This window comes from Protopterus annectens, chromosome 7.part0 (genome assembly GCF_019279795.1).
Source record: "Protopterus annectens isolate FY-2018-M chromosome 7.part0, PAN1.0, whole genome shotgun sequence".
NCBI lineage: Eukaryota > Metazoa > Chordata > Ceratodontiformes > Protopteridae > Protopterus > Protopterus annectens.
Genome location: NC_056739.1, coordinates 1224708772 through 1224729637, shown reverse-complemented (window position 1 = coordinate 1224729637; position 20866 = coordinate 1224708772). Strand labels below are relative to the sequence as shown.

At 39.5% G+C, this 20866-nt stretch overlaps 1 protein-coding gene across 1 annotated transcript in view; it reads left to right on the top strand.

Moving 5' to 3' along the window:
* Positions 1-20866, top strand: part of DNAH1 (dynein axonemal heavy chain 1) — a 5225710-nt gene that overhangs the window by 4024657 nt on the left and 1180187 nt on the right. The window contains exon 60 of the mRNA XM_044076389.1: positions 2577-2702. Within this exon, the coding sequence (XP_043932324.1) occupies positions 2577-2702 (126 nt within the window). The remainder of the gene's footprint in view (positions 1-2576; positions 2703-20866) is intronic.

The window sequence follows — 20866 nt, the reverse complement described above, 5'->3', positions numbered from 1 at the left end:
CTCCATAGATGGATGAATTCTTGGAAGGCCCTCTGATACATCTGGCACTAGGTGGGATTTGTCCTGGTCCTGCTCATCTTGTCTGACAAACAGTTTGCTCTGACAGTATGCAAGATGCCTGTGGACTGATATTGTGCTAAAAAGCTGTTTCACAGGCTACCATGGCTAGTCTGCAGAGAGTATAGGAACTGGTTACTCCTTGCTAATCTGTGTGCCACTTCACTGTGGTGTTGTCTGTAAACAAATGTAAAAGGTCCCAGGGAACACACATGAATGAAACAGTTGAGAACATTTATAAGTGCCTATATCTCTTTTATTTTTATGCATTTTGGTCTGTCTTTCCTGTTCCAAAGACCTCGCACTTTTATCCCCATAGACACTGTTCCCTAAGTAAATTCTGAGGTGTCCGTAGTGAGTGACTATGCTGGAGCTCAGTGGGAGAATAGGAAAATAGAATTTTAAAAAATATGGTGACTCTGGCAAATAACATTTCTTCATTCATAATGTCCCAAACTGTTAAATGAAATGTCAAGAGGTATTGATGTAAGGACCATACATATTGCAGGTACCAATGGATTTTTGCCTTTTGTGTCTTGCAAAAGTTATCATGAGCATCACAGATGCAGTGAGACCCAGAGTCCTGAGGAATTTTCTTGCAGCAACAGAAGTCAAAGTTTAAAAGCTCAGTAATAGATTTACAAACAGATCCACTTTTTCCAATGAAAGAAAAGCTCTTTGAACTGAGATGTCATAGAGATATCCCAGGAAAATAATCTTGTGAGAATTAGCCTGGCAAGACATCTGTATAGTCTCCTGGAATCTCAGTCTGTGTAGGAGATCTCTTATCCAAATGAGAGGTTCCTGACACTTTGAAAAAAATGCTCTGCAAAGCAAGGCAGGCCATCTAAATAAGAAGAAATGTCAATAACTTAAAGTCTACAGTAGGCTATCACAGGAGATATATACTTAGTAAATAATGTTATAGCAGAGGATAAACCAAAAGGCAATGCAGAAAAACTAATAAAGTGATCCAGACACAGAAAATCTTTGGAAACCTCTGAAATTTGGATGTAGGAATATTTTGATACATACCTTTTAAATCTAAGGTTACCATAAATGTCAAAAGGAAAATAAGGGGTAACAGAATGAGATGGAATAACATTTAAAATTTGGTATCAGAAGCATTTTGGATAAACACTTCTCCTAACAGAGGAGGGGTGAGACCTTGTAACAGCCCCCAAGAGAGCATATAGTCCACAACAAGAGAGAAAATAATTAAGTCTGCTTAGTGTCCCTGGTATAAGAGTATTACACTCTATCATCTAGGCAGTTAGTTGAAGTTGTTTCAAGTTGAGAAGTATCAACAACCCCTGTCTTGTGCGAGTAGTTCCATTCAGTGAGGAATTTTATGGTTATTGTCCTTAGCTGTTTGTAAAAGAAGGCAGAATCACTGTTGCCTGGATCAAAAGGGAGTCACTTCAGTTATCTTTGGAGAATCCTTCAGAATCTTCAGAATGACCTTAGTGTCTATGTTTCTATGGGGTCATAATATTACTCTCTACCCTATAAAATATCCCCTTAAAAATCAGTGCAATTCCAACAAACACCAGTCAGTAGTATGAGATCTTCTGTAGGTAGCCTGGACAAAGCCATTCATTCCCCTTCCTGCTTCTAACTCCTGCACTTATGCAGGGGCACAAAACACCTCCACTGAGTACTCCGCCTGCTAACCATCTAGGACCACCATCTCCACCAACACTATTTGCCCATTTCAAAAATGAGGGAGGGTATCGTTCAAGCAGAACTGAATGCACATCCATAGAAGGTGGGAATGAAGTCAGGGAGAAATGGGAAATTTACAACAGCTTAGGACAGGCCAATGATGGAGGAAACAAAGTATAGGTAAAAGTAGTACTGCAGACAGCCCACACATCCCATCATCTCATTGTGGTTAGCAGAGTAATAACCACTCTTATTTGTATGTTCAAAACATAGATTTAAGTAAGCATATGTGTTTTGTTTAAGTCTCCTAAGGGCCTTGTAATGTCAGCAGTCTTGGTCCCTGAGACAAAGCTCATTGCTTCCTGCTTTTGTTGAGTCCGTTGAGTGCAGCATCTGTATGTCTAATTATGGAGTCTAGTATTGCAATTTTTTGTACTACAGCTGATTGATTTGATTGCTGTTAATGGAGTATGTCAGTATGATGCTTGAAATTGTTGTTTTCTGGAACCAGGCTCAGAAACATTTGGAAGTAGATGGAGACAGACGTTATTAACAAGTATCACTGTATCACCTGGACAAATTCAAAAGAGATGGGGTGAAGCTAAGCATAGCACAGCACTTGTTAAAGGAAGAAAGACAAAACTGTAGGCTGTGTTCTCTGAAAACTTTTGTGGGGCAGCACCGATGAAGAATTTTCTGACAATGAAATGTGTATTTTCCTTATTTATGTCTGCAGTTATTCCAGTAGGACAGCCTAGAATAATTTGTTAGTATCTGTTATAAATACTCCTTTTTATTTATTGAAATATATGTTTTTGGCAAGTTTAACCTATAAATGTTGTTGTGCTTTGCAGGGAGAATATCGCTCAGCAATGTCAGAGGAATGGTTAAAGAAGTTAGACCAATATAGTGTTCCTCACACCAAGGAACCCGCACTTGTAGCAACACTGGGGGACCCAGTAAAGATTAGGTCATGGCAGGTAAAGTGTTCAGCATTTATAACCCATCTTAATATAAATCAAACAAAGACGCACAACAGTTATTTCTTGCAGTCTTTAATTTTGCAGCAATGTAGAATGTTGAAGAAGGACTGGTGTCGGCAGCTGCATTTTCTGATCATAATGACTGTATTGTAGTAAAAGTGTAAAATAACTAGAATTGTTTCTTTTTTAACAGTTCACAACTGCTTCTCTCTCAGCAGTCTTTAAGTTTTCAGTCAATAGCATTTGCTTTATCAGGAAAGCCTCTCATTTTGTTTCTGCAGCATTATTCCAAAGTTGAGACTTGGGGAACAGAGTATAGCAACATTAATTGTCTTGCTTTTTGCATGTGTTCATGAATACTTACCTTTTGCTCTTCCTGAACAAATCAGAACTGTCCATGACATCCAAGAATGCTGCACATTGAGTAACAGCTTAATTGTAGCTCTCCAGTGTGAAAGTAGAAACTTAGCAGAGAAAGCCAGTGGACCTGGACTTCTGACTAAATTTCAGTAACTGGCTAGTAAGTGCACTGCCTGGGTGCCAGGAAGAAAGAAATACAGAAGACATGAGGAAAATCAGCTACAAAAGGAGACAAAAAAACAGTGGCTGGAAAAAGTACTGCAGCTGCTCAGCAAAAAGCAGTACAAGCTCCAGACATGACTTCCAATAACCTTGAGGAAAGTATAAAGCAACTGCACACAGACCCAACTAAAATAAATGAAACACTGAAGGAGTATATCAACTCAAACAATAAAAGGCTGGAAAAACTGGAAAAAGTTTTAAAGAGATACTCAGATAACATGACAAACCTACAAAACTCAGAGGTCGAAATGAAGAAAAGGCTGGCTGAATATGAAACTGCACAAGAAGAGATGTTTCAAAAAATAATAGAATAAGAGGACAGAGCATGTAGGAGAAACCTAAGATTTTATCCTGTACCTAAAAGAGCACAAATAAGCAACTGGACTGGTATTCCACAACAGGAATTAATTGAAAGGGCACCGTGTGTATGGCTATGAGAAAACAATCTAGACCTTTAATAGTAAATATGCAATCTTACGAGCAGAAGGAGTTGATTCTGACAAAAATCTTTTTACGGAGTTTCTGTTTTCTATGTCCTCTGAGCTTTGGATTTAGCTTAGTCTTTATAACTTTTTTCACAATGTTATATACTTTCTGTACCATTGTTTGGGCAGACCCTAGCTCCCATACTACGACTAGCTAATACTTTGGATGGCTTGTGTTTTTTTGCTTGTGTAATACTTAAAGAGGGTAAAGATCCATCAGCTCCAGCTTCATACAGGCCCATTTTAGTACTAAATCATGATTATAAAGTGTTTATGTCTGTAATGGCTAAAAGAATGGCAAAAGTGATGCCAACATTGATAGATATGGATCAGTGTGGTTTTGTGGAGGGGAGGCAAACATTTGACAAAAGTAACAGAACAGTGATAATCCAGAGGGAAGCAGAATGCAAGAAAATACCACTGTTGTTGGTGGGTCTTGATGCAGAGAAAGCATTTAACAGAGTAAGCTGGGACTTTATGAACAGACCAATAGAAGCATTTGTAGTCCTGATAAAATGGGTCTATATTAGAACATCGAATATTTAACAGTTTGAATCACTAAAGGTCGACCTTTAGTGATCAAACTGTTAAAACATTGAATGTCCAGAAAAAAAATAAAAACAACAAAAAAAAAAAACGGTGTAGGCAGGGGGGCAAGCCCACCTGCACCCCCCACACCCCCCGCTACTTAAATATACCAACTCTGAGATCGCACTACATTGAAGTAAATGGAAATCTCCTCTTACAGAGATTTTCGTTTACTTGTTCGATGTTCTGCAGTTTCGCTATTCTCATGTCGACAATGTCAGATTCGACATTGTCGGCTTTCAAGAATTTAATATAGATCTGATAAAATTATAAGGTTGATTAAGAGGATATATGAGGGATCAGAGGCGAAAATTAAAGTGGGTGAGGTCCACTCTGATAATCTCTGCTTGAGTAGAGGAACTAGGCAGGGGTGTCCTCTGTTCTCTTTGTTATTTGCATTATATTTAGAACCATTGGCAAAGAAAATAATGGGCTCAGAAATTCACGTATATAACTTGTATAGTAATCTAGAAAAGTTGGCTCTATTTGCAGATGACATTATTTTATATGTGACAAAACCAGAAGGGGACATTACAGTGCTGTGGAACATATTGGGACAGTTTCAGACCTTTTTGGGATACAAAATGAATGAAGCTAAAACAGAAGCAATAGCGGTAAATTATGTAACCATATACGAATTGGTTTCGCAATATCCATACTTATGGGGACATGATAAAATTAAGTATTTAGGAGTATGGATTAAAAATGATACCGATGTGGCAGCTAAGGATATGTGGGAAGAGACTAAACAAAAGATAATACAAAAACTGAAAACAAAATGGCAGCTCTGCTGTATGGATTTTGATAGCAAGATACAAGCAGTTAAAATGTTTTTAGTCCCTTTATTCTTATACACAGGTCATGAATATTTGTATCAACCAGAGGAGAAGTTGTGGATAGCAATTAATAAAGACCTGAAGGATTTTATCTGGGAGGGGAAGATAGGAAAAGTCTGGTGGGATAAGCTTATTGTTCCAGTGGAACAGGGTGGATTGGGATTACCCAAGTTGAAGGGGTATTTTAGAACAACACAGTTAAGGCTCCTATACATAGCACAAGCAGAAAACTATAATTCAAAGTGGAAAGAGATGCTGTTGAAATGGGGGAAGCTGAAGAAACAACGAGAGACTGAGATTTTGGATGCAGACCTTTAAGGAGAACAACAAAAATCATACAGAATATTATATTCATAAAGTAGCAGAAAGTATTTTAAGAACTAAGCCAACACAGGAATGGAGAAAGGAGATTCTGCTGATCGGGATGACTGCAATTAGGGATATGGACAGTTGGCAAGAGGGGGCTGCAATATATTGGAGAAAATTGGGAAAGGAAGCAATGTATTTGGAGCCAATAACTAGAGAGGGAAAGGTAATAGAATGGAAAGACGCCAATAACTTATTTGGACTGCAGGTTAGAGGTTGCCTTCTCTATTAAGGATTGATATCAAAGTGTAAGCAAAGAGAAAGAAATAGGGGGTCCTAAATGAAAGACCAGCACTGGTAGAATTTTTAATAGAATTTAGAAGAGAAGTTGCCTTTAAGAAAGAAATAAGTAGTAGAGTATATAAAATATTGCATGATAACTGTAAGAATCAATCAGAGGAGGTTAGGAAGGATTGGGAAGAGAGATTGCATAAGCAATCACAAAGAAACAATGAGAAATATATGTATGTCTCCCAAATATGCAAAAAAATATAGAAGATTTAGGATCTTTGCTTGGAAGTGTTTACATAGGTATTTTTATACCCCAAGTAGACTCAAAAGAATTTTTCCTCTGGTAGACAGCAAATGTTGGAGGTGTGATGGAGAAGAAAGAGGTAACCAAGGACATATTTTCTGGGACTGTAATGAATTGGCAGACTTTAAAGATTCCCCACAGACTGCTCTGTTGGAGATGCTGGGTGAGCAAATTGGAGTAGCTAGGGATGTGATTTTTTTGAGCAATGATACAGAACTGGAATTGCCTAGACATAATAAGGCCTTGCTGAGTTTAATTATGATGGCTACCAAAAAAAAAAGAAAACAGTGACGAGAATATGGAAATCAAAGTCTAAACCAACTGTACTAGAAGTAGCAAAGATAGTAACAGAGATAAAACAACTGGAACTGGAATCTTTAGAAAAGGGTAGGAGCAAATTATATAGGAAAAAGTGGGAAATGTGGGACCATTACATGCAGAGGAGGAACAAGGTTTAAAAGAAGGTAGGATTTGAATGAGCTATGTAATGGTTGACTGACAAAGACTGGATATATTAAAAGTGATGTATAATTTTTGCAACTACATTTGTGTGAGCACGGTTTGTAATATATAATATTTGCAACTGAGATTGTGTCGCTATGGTTTGTTTTTATTTATATAAATGTAAGATTGTCTATGTCATACATGATAATATAATAAAGATATTTCTTATTTTTTTTTTAAATTGTCCAACTCATGTTTTATTTATGGAAAATGCAATCAGGTGACTAGTTATTCTGAGTGTCGAGAAGAACTGGGCATCTGCTCTGTTAATTAGTTCATCTTTCCATCCACAGCCCCTTTTTCACATTTTTGCACATGGGGTCAGGGTGTCCCTTCAACAGTGGCAATCACCTAGAGCCAAGATTTACACCACCAGGTGGCTAGCCCTGCTGCAGTAGTTCATCCACACCATACATTTGCACGCACACTCATACCTATGGCCAGTTTAGAGTGTCCAGTCCACCTACTGCATGTCTTTGGAATGTGGGACAAAATTGGAGCACCCAAATGAAACCCACCTGAACATAGGGAGGGCGTGCAAACTCCACACAGAAGGCACCCCAGCTAAGAATTGAACCTGGGATCCTCTTGCCTATTTTAAATCCTAAAAAAGTGCAAGTTAACAAAACACGTTGCTATGTTTTGCAGTTTCTGTCACTGTGATAAAAGGTCAGCAGAGTTCACCAAAATCAGCTTTACTGTAAAATTGTTCCAGTCCTCTTGGTTTTTAAAAGATTAAGATTTCAGTCTTTCTACTTTCGGTTTTATATGGTTAGCTTTCAATGAAATGAGATTCGTAAATATAAAAGCTAAGTAGGTGGGGGACTGTGCCCCCCACAAACACCCCTAACTATATATACTAACTCCAGGATCGCACTACAATGGGAAAAGGGCATACACATTTTATTTGCCCAACAGTACTTGCATTCAGTGAAATGTGATTCAGTGAAATGAGTTTTCAGTGAATCAAAGTAGACCCATATATATATATATATATATATATATATATATATATATGGATATATATATATACATATATATATATATATATATATATATATATATATATATATATATATATATATATATATATATATATGTATATATATATATATATATATATATATATATATATATATATATATATATATATATATATATATATATATATATATATATCTATAGAGCTCTACTTTCAAATCTTGAAATACGGAAATACAGAATTTCAGAATCTCGAGACGAAGATCACAAAATTCCAGTTGTTCGAAACTGCTAAAGAATGAATCTGAGAATGCTGAATGTCTAGTAGTTCTGGTGCGGTCTGTTGTGAATTTTATGATGTTCTTTTAAGGTGTAGTGGTTTCTGGGATGTAGATATGGTGGCCGATGTGTGGTTATGTGCAGAAGCTTCAGGTAGGTGTGTAGTGTGTAAGGGTTTTGGATAGAAATGTTTTATGGTTTAATTTGTTTGGAAGTTTTAGGAGTAGGTTGGGGTTGGTAGGTGACAGTTTGTGTGTGTTAACTTTGAAATTGGTGATTGATGTAGATGCATAGTGTGTGTGTTTCTTGCAGGTATGGATTTGAAAGTTTGCAATGGAAGTGTAGGGCACGTAAAGGTAAGTTTGTTGTTTTTTTCATGGTAGTGCAACCTTGGAGTTGATATATATATATATATATATATATATATATATATATATATATATATGTGTATGTATATATATATATATATATATATATATATATATATATATATATATAAATAAAATTAGCAGGGGTGTGGGGGGCTCGGTTCTGCTTAAATGTAGATTACTAGGGTTTTGATGATGTGTTTGTTGTTTTAGTTTGTCATAGTGTGGGGAGGAAGGTTGTCTTTATATTTTATTTGAATGGTGGAGGGTACAACAACAAACAGAACATCTTATACTGAAAATTTGGTATGAAATTTCAATATAGTGACGTTTAGTTTACTAGTCTTTCATTGTAGTAGATTTTCGTGATTGTCATCTCGAGATACTGAAATTCGTTTTTTCAGTATTTTGAAATTTGAAAGCAGAATTACATATATATGTGTGTGTGTGTGTGTATATACATATATATATATATATATATATATATATATATATATATACGTGTGTGTGTATAGATATATATATATATATATATATATATATATATATATATATATATATATATGGGTCTACTGCTTTTCATCGAATACCACGTATTCAAAAAAGAGCAGTAGACCGCTCAGTTGTGCGAAAGTGCACTTAATCGAAAGTGCACTTTCGCAAAACCCGCTTCAGTGAACGGGCTACTACTGACTTTAGTGCAGAAGTTATGGACCTTAGGGTTAGGGCGCAGGTCATGATAAGGCGGTAGCTAGTAGGGCTATCCCCTTACTGTGACCTGCGCCTTAACCCTAAGGTCCGTGACTACGGCACCACAGTGGAGGATAGCCTGTCCTCCACTGTGGTGTAGTAGTCACGGACCTTAGGGTTAGGGTGCGGGTCATGGTAAGGGGATAGCCCTACTAGCTATCCCCTTACCATGACCCACGCCCTAACCCTAAGGTCCGTAACTACTGCACTAAAGTCAGTAGTAGCCCGTTCACTGAAGCGGGTTTCACGAAAGTGTACTTTCGATTAAGTGCACTTTCGCTTAACCCAGGGTCTACTGTGTGAGTTCGAAGAAATGTATTTTCTAACTTATATATTAGACCCATATATATATATATATATATATAGATATATATATATATATATATATATATATATATATATACATTTTTTTTTTTTGCATACTACTGCCTTATTACAATAGTCTGCAGATTTTTGTAGACAACAAGTGGTAAAGTGGTATTAAAAAAAATAGGGTGGAACTTAGTTTTACTGCTTTTGCAGGCTTGCCATGATCGTTTGAGAACAAGCTCTTACCTTCCAGCTGATTTACATTTCAAGCCAAGCTAATAAGCTTGTTGAAAATCTTATGACATCCTATGTGTTTCATAGATCACAGATGGACAGAAACACTTGATGGTGCTGACAGAGATATGGAGCTATAAAGGTGGATTGGTTTACCTCCTATCTAAATCAGAATCATCAGCTTCTTTTCTTTTGGGCTGCTTTATTCTGTTCCATGCTTTCTCATGCACAGACGTTGTCGACCATTAACATCTGAATCATCTGATCTGAAGTTGTCAGTCTTCATTTATTCTTGACTGTTGGGTTTCAGTTCCGACCCTCGGAACCGACTCAGCCATTATGTCAAGCTTGTGTCAGCCAGAAACTCTCAAGCCATAGCTACCCATACTGCCTGTCTTCCCTGCCTGTCAAATTTCATTTGCCGAATAGAAAATCGGACATGTCAGCCGTGCTGTCAGCTAAGTGCTAAATTTTTTCCTTCATTCACACACACACACACACACACACACACACACACACACACACACACACACACACACACACACACACATGCATGCACACACACACACACACACACACACACACACACACACACACACACACACACACACACACACACACATACATATATATATTCTCCAGTTTTTTATTTTGTTGCCTCTCCAAGGTAGTTATTGTTATTGCTGTGTTTTTTTGGTGTGAGTGTTCATATATTTCTTCTTCCTTTACCTTGTGTTCATATATTCCTTCTTCCTTTACCTTGGGTAAATTCTCTTGCCATTGTTGGTATAGGTCCCTCCTTCTCTTTACCTCTAGTAAATTCTTCAGTACTATCGCTGATATACTTATTTCCCTTCTTTCTTTCTTGCTTCCTTTTACCTTCTTTGGGGTAATTTTCTAACTACCGTTATTGGTACAGCCCTTTAAAAAAAAAAACTGTACTCTGTACCTTTCCATTAGTGTGTGTGAGTCTCTCTGTCTGTGCAAGTGCCATGTTGTTGTTTTAGAATGATGGCAGAAAAACAAAAAGGAATCACAGGGTTCCAGCAATGTGATGAATGTGGCAGAAAGATGTCCAACTCCGATGGGCATCTTTCATGTGTTTATTGGAAATACAACTGCAGTATGAAGACTGCAAGGGTTTCAGTGCTCAAACCCCTGCAGAGAAGCTTAAGAAACATATCCTCAAGGGGCTGCTAAATGCCCTTTTATTGAGGCTTTGTCTGAGGTGGAGACATCTAAGTCTCCCAGAAAATAATCCAAGAAAAGGAGTCACTCTTTTCCTATGTCGCTTAAAGTACATGAAGCTAAATCTTCTAAGGCCCAGGTGCCACCTCATCCCTTGGAACTGAGGCCTAAGATACCGAAATCTACACTGACTTCTGCTCCAGCACCAAAGTCTGTCATGTCTCCCACTGTGCTGACAACTGCTGAAACTGCCAAAACCCCTATGGCACAGACCTTATCATCTTTGCCATTGACCTTCTTGGCACCAACAGTAGTCTTCCTAAGCATTCTGCTTACTTGCTCCCCTGCAAAGCAAATTATTGGTCAACCGACCATGGTACCAAAGGTCGGGAGTACTCCCAGGACTAGGTACTCCCCATCTACAGACCCCTTCTTGCTTCAGCAATTAAGTCCATTTCTTGAAAGGCTAGAATTGCCCTTGGTGGTGTCCGTCTTTTCCACTAGGAGCCTTTCAGAGCTTGACATAGTCAGATTAGTGGATCAGTTCTTGGTGGCCAGAGGCCTTCCTGCACCCTCTAGGACCTCTCTCCCATCCATAGCCAAGGGTTACTCTCCTAGGACACCCACTTATCTTCCTCCTTCAACCTCTCTACAGATCTTGGAACCCTCAACTTTGACATTCCCGATACAAACTACTTTTGTGCCAATGGTGGATCTCACCTTTGTTCTGGAACGGAGTCTGTGGTCTGGGGCTCCATTGGAGCTGACCCACACATGAGACCATAATTTGGCTGCTGGCTCTGGGATCCCTGGATCGGCTGTGATTTTTTCCATGGCACCATCTACAGTTCCTGGTGCCCTGGCAGTTACGAGTCCTCTTGTGGCTCCTACTCTGGAGGTGGGCTCATCGGGTGTGACCCTGGTTCCGAGGTTGTCTTTCTTGGTTCTGGGCTCCCATCCCTCTTAGGGTGGGCCTGTCTTCCAGATTATGGGGAGAGCCCTGGCCTCAGCATTCTCATAGTTGGCACCATCCCCATTAGTGTGTCACATCTATGCATCCTCTGGCTCGCAACTGTCACAAGTTGCTACCTTGGGGCAGTGAACACAAGAGCAGCAAAACACCCTGTTGCAGGGTCCCTGTCTTTGGAGTCCTCCTCAGATCTTTCCACTGAGAAGCCATCCCATAAGAGATCATTTAAGAGGAAGCACCTGGGTTGTCCAGAAGAATCCGTCACTGAGGATACAGATTTCGATGAAGGGGAAGGGTCCCCTTGGTCACCCCATGAAGAAGTCTCTTTCAGAGACATCCTGGAAATTAAAAACAGAGGGGTGATTGGAAGCCCACAAACCCATCCTCTGAGGAATCTTTCTTGCAGGCTTTTCATGCCCAGCCTTCTACTCCATGGGTGATCCCACCTGCCGATGAATTGGTCAAACTCATCATGCAGTGTAAGTGGAAGGCTCCTGATATATACAGCCAGTTCTCTGGAGAACAGACAAAATTCTTACATGCCCGAGGATCAGCCTCACTGGTCAAGCAGTAGATGCATTGGTGATGGCAGCTGCCACACAAAAGGAACTCACTGAGGTGAGTCCAACTGTCCATCCTCCAACCGAGAGTCCCGGACAATGGACAAATTCGGGAAGTGGGTCTTTGCTTCATCAACCTTCGCCATACAGTCCTTGAAATTTTTGGCACATTTCATGTGACTCCAAAGGGATCTGATAACTGAGCTTTCAGAGACCTTAGCAGGAGCAGTGTCTAACGAGGTCTGTGATAAGGTTGCCTCCTATCTTGCAACCCTAGAATCAATCTCCATCTCGGCCATGCAGCTTATTGCACATATAGCTGAAGGGATGTCCAGGGCAGCAGGTACAGATGTTGCCATTAGTTGTCACACCTGGATGCGCTTATGTGACTTTGCGGACCCCTTCATGTCTTACTTTATCAATGCTCCCATTGATGCTCTGTCGTTGTTTGGCCCAAAAGTCAGAAACATATTAGCCAGGTATGAGAAGAACGGAAAGACCCTTTCTGCTGTGGGCATGCGTTTTTTTCACTCCTCAATGACCTTACTCCAGGAATCAGAGGAGTGGAAAGATGTGGTTCAGAGAGTCCCAAGGGTCTTTTTGGACACATGTGGTGAGGATTCCTCCTGGGGCAGAGGGGGGAACTCTTCAGGAATACACCCCTCCCATGGCAGAGGTGGCCCACGTAACCAGGTTTACAGGGATTCCTTCTCTGGACAACCTGACCAGTGCTCCTGAGCTGTGGCCCGATTACTTGCCTCTGAAACCAGTTGGGGGAAGGTTCTCTATGCACCATTCAGCTTGGCACACAATAACATCGGATTTCTGGGTGCAGACAGTAATTACCAGAGATTACCATATCCCCTTCAATCTTTATCCCAGACCACAAAGACAAATCCTTGATGGTCCACCCAGTCAGAGGGATATAGCAGCACTGGAAATCCAAAAGTTGCTCCAAAAAAGAGTCATCCAAACAGTCCCACCAGACCAAAGAGGATCCAGATTTTACTCAAGATTCCTTTTAGTGCTAAAAAAGACAGGGGACTGGAGGCTAGTCTTAGACCTCAGTGTTCTGAACAAGTTTGTTCAACAGACAAAATTCTGGATGGTCACAGTTATGTCTATCCTTCCCTTTCTGGAGAAAGATGATTGGATGTGCTCCATAGATCTTCAGGACGCGTATTACCACATAAAAATGGGCAAACACTCCAGAAGATACTGCCGCTTCCAGCTAGGAACTAGTCATTACCAATTTTGACCACTGCCCTTTGTCTCACCACAGCCCCCACGGTGTTCACTAAATGCATGACAGTGGTAGCAGCTCACTTAAGGCTGCAGAGATTCCATGTGTTCCCAAATTTAGACGACTGGCTTCTCACCTCCCCCACCAGGCATCTGCTGCTTTCCACCTAGGACTCCATTCTAAGGCTTGCAGAGTTCCTGCGCATCTCGATAAACAAGGAAAAGTCAAAGCTATCCCCCACACAGGACATAGGATTCATCAGAGCAAGACTAAACACAAAATTCTGCATGGCTGCTTTTCCACTTCACAGACTGGAGAAGTTGAGGTCACAACTTCAAGTGGCAGGTCTTACAGCTCCTTGGGTCAATGGCAGCGACAATCACCTTAGTTCCTCTGGTGAAATACCACATTAGGCTGCTAAATGACTCCTGGCATCACAGTGGTCAAAGTTAACTCATCCAGTGTTCCACCCAATCTGAACAACCAACCAGTGCAAGCAGGATTTATATTGGTGGATGAAGCCAGAAAACAAATTATGGAGCCGCCCCTTTTCCCCTTTTCAGCCCAAGGCCATAGTGACCACGGACACATCCCTGATTGGGTGGAGCTTGGCATTTTCATGGAAAGACAGTCCAAGGCACTTGGTCCTCCTTAGAGGCCAGTTTGCATATCAACATCCTAGAACTGAGGGCATTGCTCTTAGCGTTGCAAGCATTCCAATCTGCCCTCCCTTTAGGGACAATTGCTATTCAGTCAGACAACATGTCAGTAGTGTGGTACATCAACAAACAGTGGGGACCCAGATCCTACCCTGTCTGTCAGGAAACCCTAAAAGTTTGGCAATGAGCGATCACCTCCAACCACTTTCTGATATCAGTGCACATTCTGAGGAACTCCAGTGTGATTATGGACAAACTGAGCAGATGCATTCTTTTGCCTCACAAGTGGTCTCTCAATTCCGATGTTGTGGCAAAGATTTTTTATTGATGGGGTTAGCCTTGCTGTGATCTGTTTGCCACTCCCATAAACCACAAATCTAGCAGTTACTTTGCCCTAGTCCCCCCTCAGGGGGAGTCCCTAAGAGATGCTCTTCTCCACAATTGGCCCCGGGACTTCTTTATGCCTTTCCACCAATCCCTCTAATTCCCCAGTTTTTGAAGAAAGACCAACAGTTGTAAAGCAAATTGATTCTCATTGTACCTTATTGGCCCCATCAAGTCTGTTTCCCTTTCTCTGGCCTCACTTAGTTCACCGTCTGTGGATTGAGGATCCAACTCCAGACTGTTGTCTCATCCGTAGGGCCTGGTCCATCCCAACCTATAAATTTCAAGCTGACAGCTTGGTTTCTTCACTTCCAGTAATTGCCATGTGAATAATTTATCTTCCCCAGTACAAAAAATACTTCTGGTCTCTCATAAACCATCCACCAGAAAACTTTATCTTAGCAAATGGAAGAGTTTTATGCTTTGATCTGATGAAAAGGGTATTGATCCTTTTTCAGCCTCGATCATTAAGGTCTTAGAATACTTATCCACCTTATTTCAATTGGAAGCCTCTACTTCTACCATTAGAGTTCATTTAGCTGCCATTTCAAATTTCCATAATGGTTTCAATGACCTCTCTTTGATGTCTCGCCATCTCTGCAAAACCTTTCTTAAGGGTGTTTTACATTTGAAACCACCTTTCAAAGAGCCCATTGCACCTTGGAATTTAACGTTGGTCTTACAAAGTTTGTTCCATCAGCCTTTCGAGCCAGTAGTCACCTATGATATCAAATTTTTATCTTGGAAAACTATTCCTGGTAGCCATCATGTCGGCAGGAGAATCTCAGAATTGCAGGCTCTGTGTGTAAAACATCCATACTTCATTTTTCACAAAGAGAGATTATTACTCAGAATTAATCCCTTCTTTTTGCCCAAAGTAGTGTCAGATTCCAATATTAATCAGTCCATAGATCTACTAGTTTTCTTACCAAATTTCTCAAACAAGGGAGAATATTGTTTACATTTGTTGGATGTACACAGACAATTGCATTTTTATTTGGATAGAATAAAATATTTTAGAAAATCACACCAGTTGTTCCTATCCTTTTCAGGTACTAGATTGGGCAAATCAGTTTCGAAAGTTATCCTGTCAAAATGGTTGTGAGATTGTATCACTTTTATTTATCAACAAAATAAGCTAGACTTATCAACAAAAGTTAGGGCTCATTCTCCCAGATCTTGTTCCACTTCAGTAACCTTTCATTCCAGAGCTTCTATGGATGACATATGTGCAGCTGCAACTTGGGCTACTCCCCATACCTTTATCACTCATTACAAATTGGATATGGTCTGCAGGGGAAGAGCCTCCTTTGGCTCTATGGTGCTTAGGAATATCCTTCCCTAGGGCCTCCCAGGGCATAAAGTAGCTAGGGACTCTGTCCTAACAATCAAGGATGAATGAAGATTGACAACATCAGATAAAGAAGTTATGTTCTTAGCATAGCGTTCCATGTGTGTTGTCGATCTTCATTCATTCTTGACATCCCACCCACCTACCCCCTCCAAAAGACTCATGGAGGTCCAGAACTAGTCCTGGGGTCCTAGTAGGGTTGTTGCTCAGACAAAGCTTCCATGATTTTCTACATTATGGGCAAAACTCGATCTGAAGGGAAGGGAAGAGAGGCAGTATGGGTAGCCTTGGCTTGAGAGTTTTTGGCTGGCATGAGCTTGATACAATGGCTGAGTCGGTTCCAAGGGTTGGAACCAAAACCCAACAGTCAAGAATGAATAAAGATCGACTACACAGATGGAATGTTATAGTAAGAACATAACTTATTTTTTTTTTAAATGCAACATCATAATCACTTGGAATCCACACTAATGTATTTGTCATCTTTGCCTCATCTGATCATAAGAGTTCTGGAAACTGTGAAAAAAATGCAAAATTCTCACTGCTCCATCTGGCTCATATAGCGCTTATTTGAGTTTCTACCACAGATGTCGATGAGCTCTGGAATAACACTGCATCTGCACAACAGTGTTGTCTCAACAGCAGGCAAAGTTATACCAAAGGCCATTACATTTACTTGATGACAGAAGGAGACAATAGGCCTGTTTAGCTTATCTTTTATGTGCATTTAACACTCTACCCCTTCAACTTCCATCTCACCCTTCCTGCATGTATCACTTGCTCTTCTGAATACCTTTATGGATTTCCTTTCACCATCTGTTCTGACAGCCCATTCCATGGGTAGCTACACTTCTCAGTAAAGAAGTAATTTCACATATATATGGGTCAGTAAATCTCTACAGTCTGCTGCCTGTGTTTCATCCTCCCCCACTCCAGGATGAAGCTTTTACATCTCCCTGATATGATCTTATACACCAGTATCATACACACTCCCTCTCTCCCCTATTTATCTATTTTGGCGTCTAGAGGGAAAAGCTCAAGATCCTCTAGTGTCTGTGGTCATATACTCTCCCCTCCATTCCACCATTATGGCAGTGTTCATATAGATTCTGTAGCATAACATCCCCCTTATTTTATCACCTCCTATGCTGAACTCTGTAGTCAAGATGTGGCCTGATCACACTTTCTAATTACCTCTTTGCTTTTCAAGTCTTTCTCTATGAGTGTATACCTGAGCATTCAGTTTGCTGCTACCACTGCTGTCTCGTTTTGCTCCTGGCTTTTCATTTTTAGTTGCCATAAGTTTCATTTTCATTATATGATACTTCACAGCAGGATTATTATAGCCCAAGTGCTGTATTTTGTATTTCATTGCACTGACCTTCAAATATCACTTTTCTGCCTGCTTTGCCAAATTCCCCAAATCTTTCTTTAGTTTCTTCTTTTTCTGTGTGCCATCAGGAAGCATTCTAATCTTTTTCCCTTTCTCTTCAGATATTTGAACAGCCAGATTGAAGAGTGTTATACCCAGAACCAACACCTGCAGTACTGTATTAAATCACTTTTCCTGTTTCTGACATTATTCCTCTCACCAACAATGCAGAAGTTATTTTCTTCTGTCTTGGTCTTACTCTCAACTACTCCAATTTTCCTGGTAGCTGTCTGTGTAGAACAGACTCAAAGGCCTTGGTGAAGTCACATGTACTGATACATACCTGCCAAGTTTTCATGTAAGCTAGTTTAAAACTGAAACAGTTTTGAGTGACTTCATCTTCTGGCCATGAACCTTTGTTAGTTGTTGTACTAGAGGGCAAAATGCCATTGCCTCAGGATTCTGTTTGTGACTTCCCCTACTACTACTGTTAACTTACCAGGCCCATATTTATCCAGATTTCCGTGGTCTTCCTCCTTGTACAGGGTGTGATGCAGCTAATTCCAGTAACCTCCAGGAATCATAGATGAAGCACCAGACTTTGTACTTTAAACTAATTACATAGGTTTTATTCAGGCTTATAAAATTGAGTGAGCCCTTTGTCATGTAGACAAAAAAAATGAAACTGATTTTAGTTCAGCATTTCATAAGGAAACTTAGGTTGCTTCATTTTATTTTCATGCACAAGAAACTTTGACTGCCTTTTGTCAGCAGGACTGATAGGAAAACAAAGCAAAATTGTTTTATTTAGTTAGTATCTGTTAGTACAGAGTAAAATCCAACAGGAAGGGAAAACAAATTGCCTGGAAAGTGTTCCCAGAATTAATTTTAGTTATTTACACACATTATTAAACTATATTACACCTTGGCAACTAGAGCTTTTTATAAAACAATAAACTGTATTAAATAACACAGAGCTAGTGGTTCAATAATTCATCTCCAAGGTTCTAAACAATAAAATCAATGATTCACTTAAATAAACTTTACCAATTCTACCCTTCCGGTGAGAGAATCCCATTGATTAATACTTCTATTCAAAACCTGTGAACAATTCTTTCTATACAAAATCCAAAGAGAAAAACAGTGACACCACCACAGATGACTGGCAAACCTGTTAAAATCCAACAAAAGAGTTGAACACAAATCTTTTACTGAAAACTTGAGACATAAAATGTGGCAAGACAAAAATAAAACCCTTTTCAAATGATAAGCACTTTTGGAAATACCTTCTTCAGATCATAAAGGGAAACAGGAACTACATGCTTTTAAAAGATATACACAATTAATCGGCTTCAACTTGTTCTGCCAAAGAACCAATCGAAAAACTGCCAATCAACAAGCTTGAAGAGAAGAACTTATTTGCATAAACCAGTCATTAGTCAGAGTATCACAAGCCAATCGCAGCCAGGTATTATCCTTGAGCTCCAATCAGAAAACTTGCCAGTCAGAGCACTTAAAAGAAAACACACCTTCACATCAGCCAATGACTGTTCTCCTATGCTTGAGAATGGGTCTCAGAGGAACTACAGTGTTAAACCAGGAGGCTTGTCTGCTCTCAAATTTATGATCCATTTGGTTTCATTCAAACAGATCAAATCTTTAAAAATAGAATACTTAGGCATCTGAGAGATATTCATAATAAGGACCTCAAGAATGCCCTTGCTTGCCATGTTGCTCAATTTCCAGGACATTTTTTAAGTTTAAAGCCATTGAAGATACATCTAAAGGGATGAAACTAGGAGTTATCACCAACAATACTGAAAGGAATGAAACCAAATGGATCATAAATTTGAGAGCAGACAAGCCTCCTGGTTTAAACACTAAGTACTTCTCTTCAAGCTTGTTGTGAAAGCGCTTATCATTTGAAAGGGGTTTTATTTTTGTCTTGCCACGTTTTATGTCTCAAGTTTTCAGTAAAAGATTTGTGTTCATCATTTTTGTTGGATTTTAACAGGTTTGCCAGTCGTCTGTGGTGGTGTGTCACTGCTTTTCTCTTTGGATTTTGTTCTTTGTAACAGTGCACCTTCAGCAGCTACAGGTTTATTTTGTGTTTGAATTCTTTCTATACAAGTCATTAAACTGTCCTGACATTTACAGATAAAGTGTAGTTGGAAGACAGCATCATAATTTTTTCTTATAAGAGAAATATCCAGTTCTACCTTCACAAGTTTAATAAAACAGTTTTTACTGTTACCTCTGCTTATACCCAGGATAACAGCAAAACTCATGCTAGATTATGTTTGGGAGTTTTATACCTTAACAAGCATTTAGCATGCTCTCTGTTGCTCCCTTTCTTAAAGTTGCCCTATGTATCAACTCTTACATTGCTTGTAGTGCATTTTCTGTTAGCTTTACAAAAGATATAGTTCTTGATGTCCTCTAACCTTCAGGGACTTCAACAATGGCAAGTTATCAGTTGAAAATGTTCCTCTAGGAATCTGCCAACACATTTAACAAGAATTCACAAGGACTCTGGAAAGCAGCCCATCTGGTCATTGTGCTTTGATTTCCTTAGAAATGCCAGTTTCTTTTACACCTCTTCCCTGTCTAACATGTCTTTCCACTGCTACCTCTGCTCTGTCATAAATTGCTTTCAGCAAGGGAAGGCTCCTTTGTTTTTTTTTGTTTGTTTTTTGTGTGAAAGCTGAAGTAAAATATTTATTAAATACTTCTGCCTCTTTCTAGACCTCTGTAATTTTTATCCACTTTTTCTTAATCTGGCTTGTCCCCCCTTCCTCCCTCCTTTCTCTTAAATACTTTAAAATCGCATCTGTTTTGCCTTCCCTTAATAACCTTTTCTGCCAGCAGCCTTTCAACTTTTTTATATTTATTTTGTCTTTGTTTACCTGGATAGCCTGACTGGGTTTAGCATGAATAATTTTTCATTAGAGGCACAGAAAGGCTCCATATATTTTATAATCATTAAAACAGTCTTGAAAGTTTAAAAACAATTGAGAATTATATACAGTATAAGATTATGCATAAAAGATATTAAGCAAAAACATGTCAGGCATTATATACAGTACAAGAATCCACATGTGCATCCATGCATATATGAAGGATGTATTTATATAGACCTGCGCCTTTGCTACCCCTCACCTCCTCACTCAGCTGGACATCCCTAACCCCTTTGCCATAGTTAGAAAATAATACAGTTGTATCCTTTCATGGTCTGAGACCTCAGCCTGATCCCCCTCCCTCTACTGTGGATCTTGGAATTTCCCAATTAGCAAGTAACACAGTCAGATCTCTGTTAATATAAGTCTCTTCTTCCCACTTTAATCCCTTATTGTAGTCTTCATTTTCACCACCCTTCTCTGCAGATGTGCCTTGGAGCTGTTAATATGTGTCACACCACCAGTACTTTTCCCCTCTGCCTTAGACATCACCACCCTTTTCCTAGGTTCTTACCCTGTCACCTGGTCATGTTACTCCTCTTATCTGTGATTTGATATTTAATATTTTCCTTTGCATAGATGTTTAGTGTCCCTGTACCCCCTCCTGTCTGTGAAATTCCTGAACAATCTACAGCCAAGTACTTGTTTTATTTATTTATT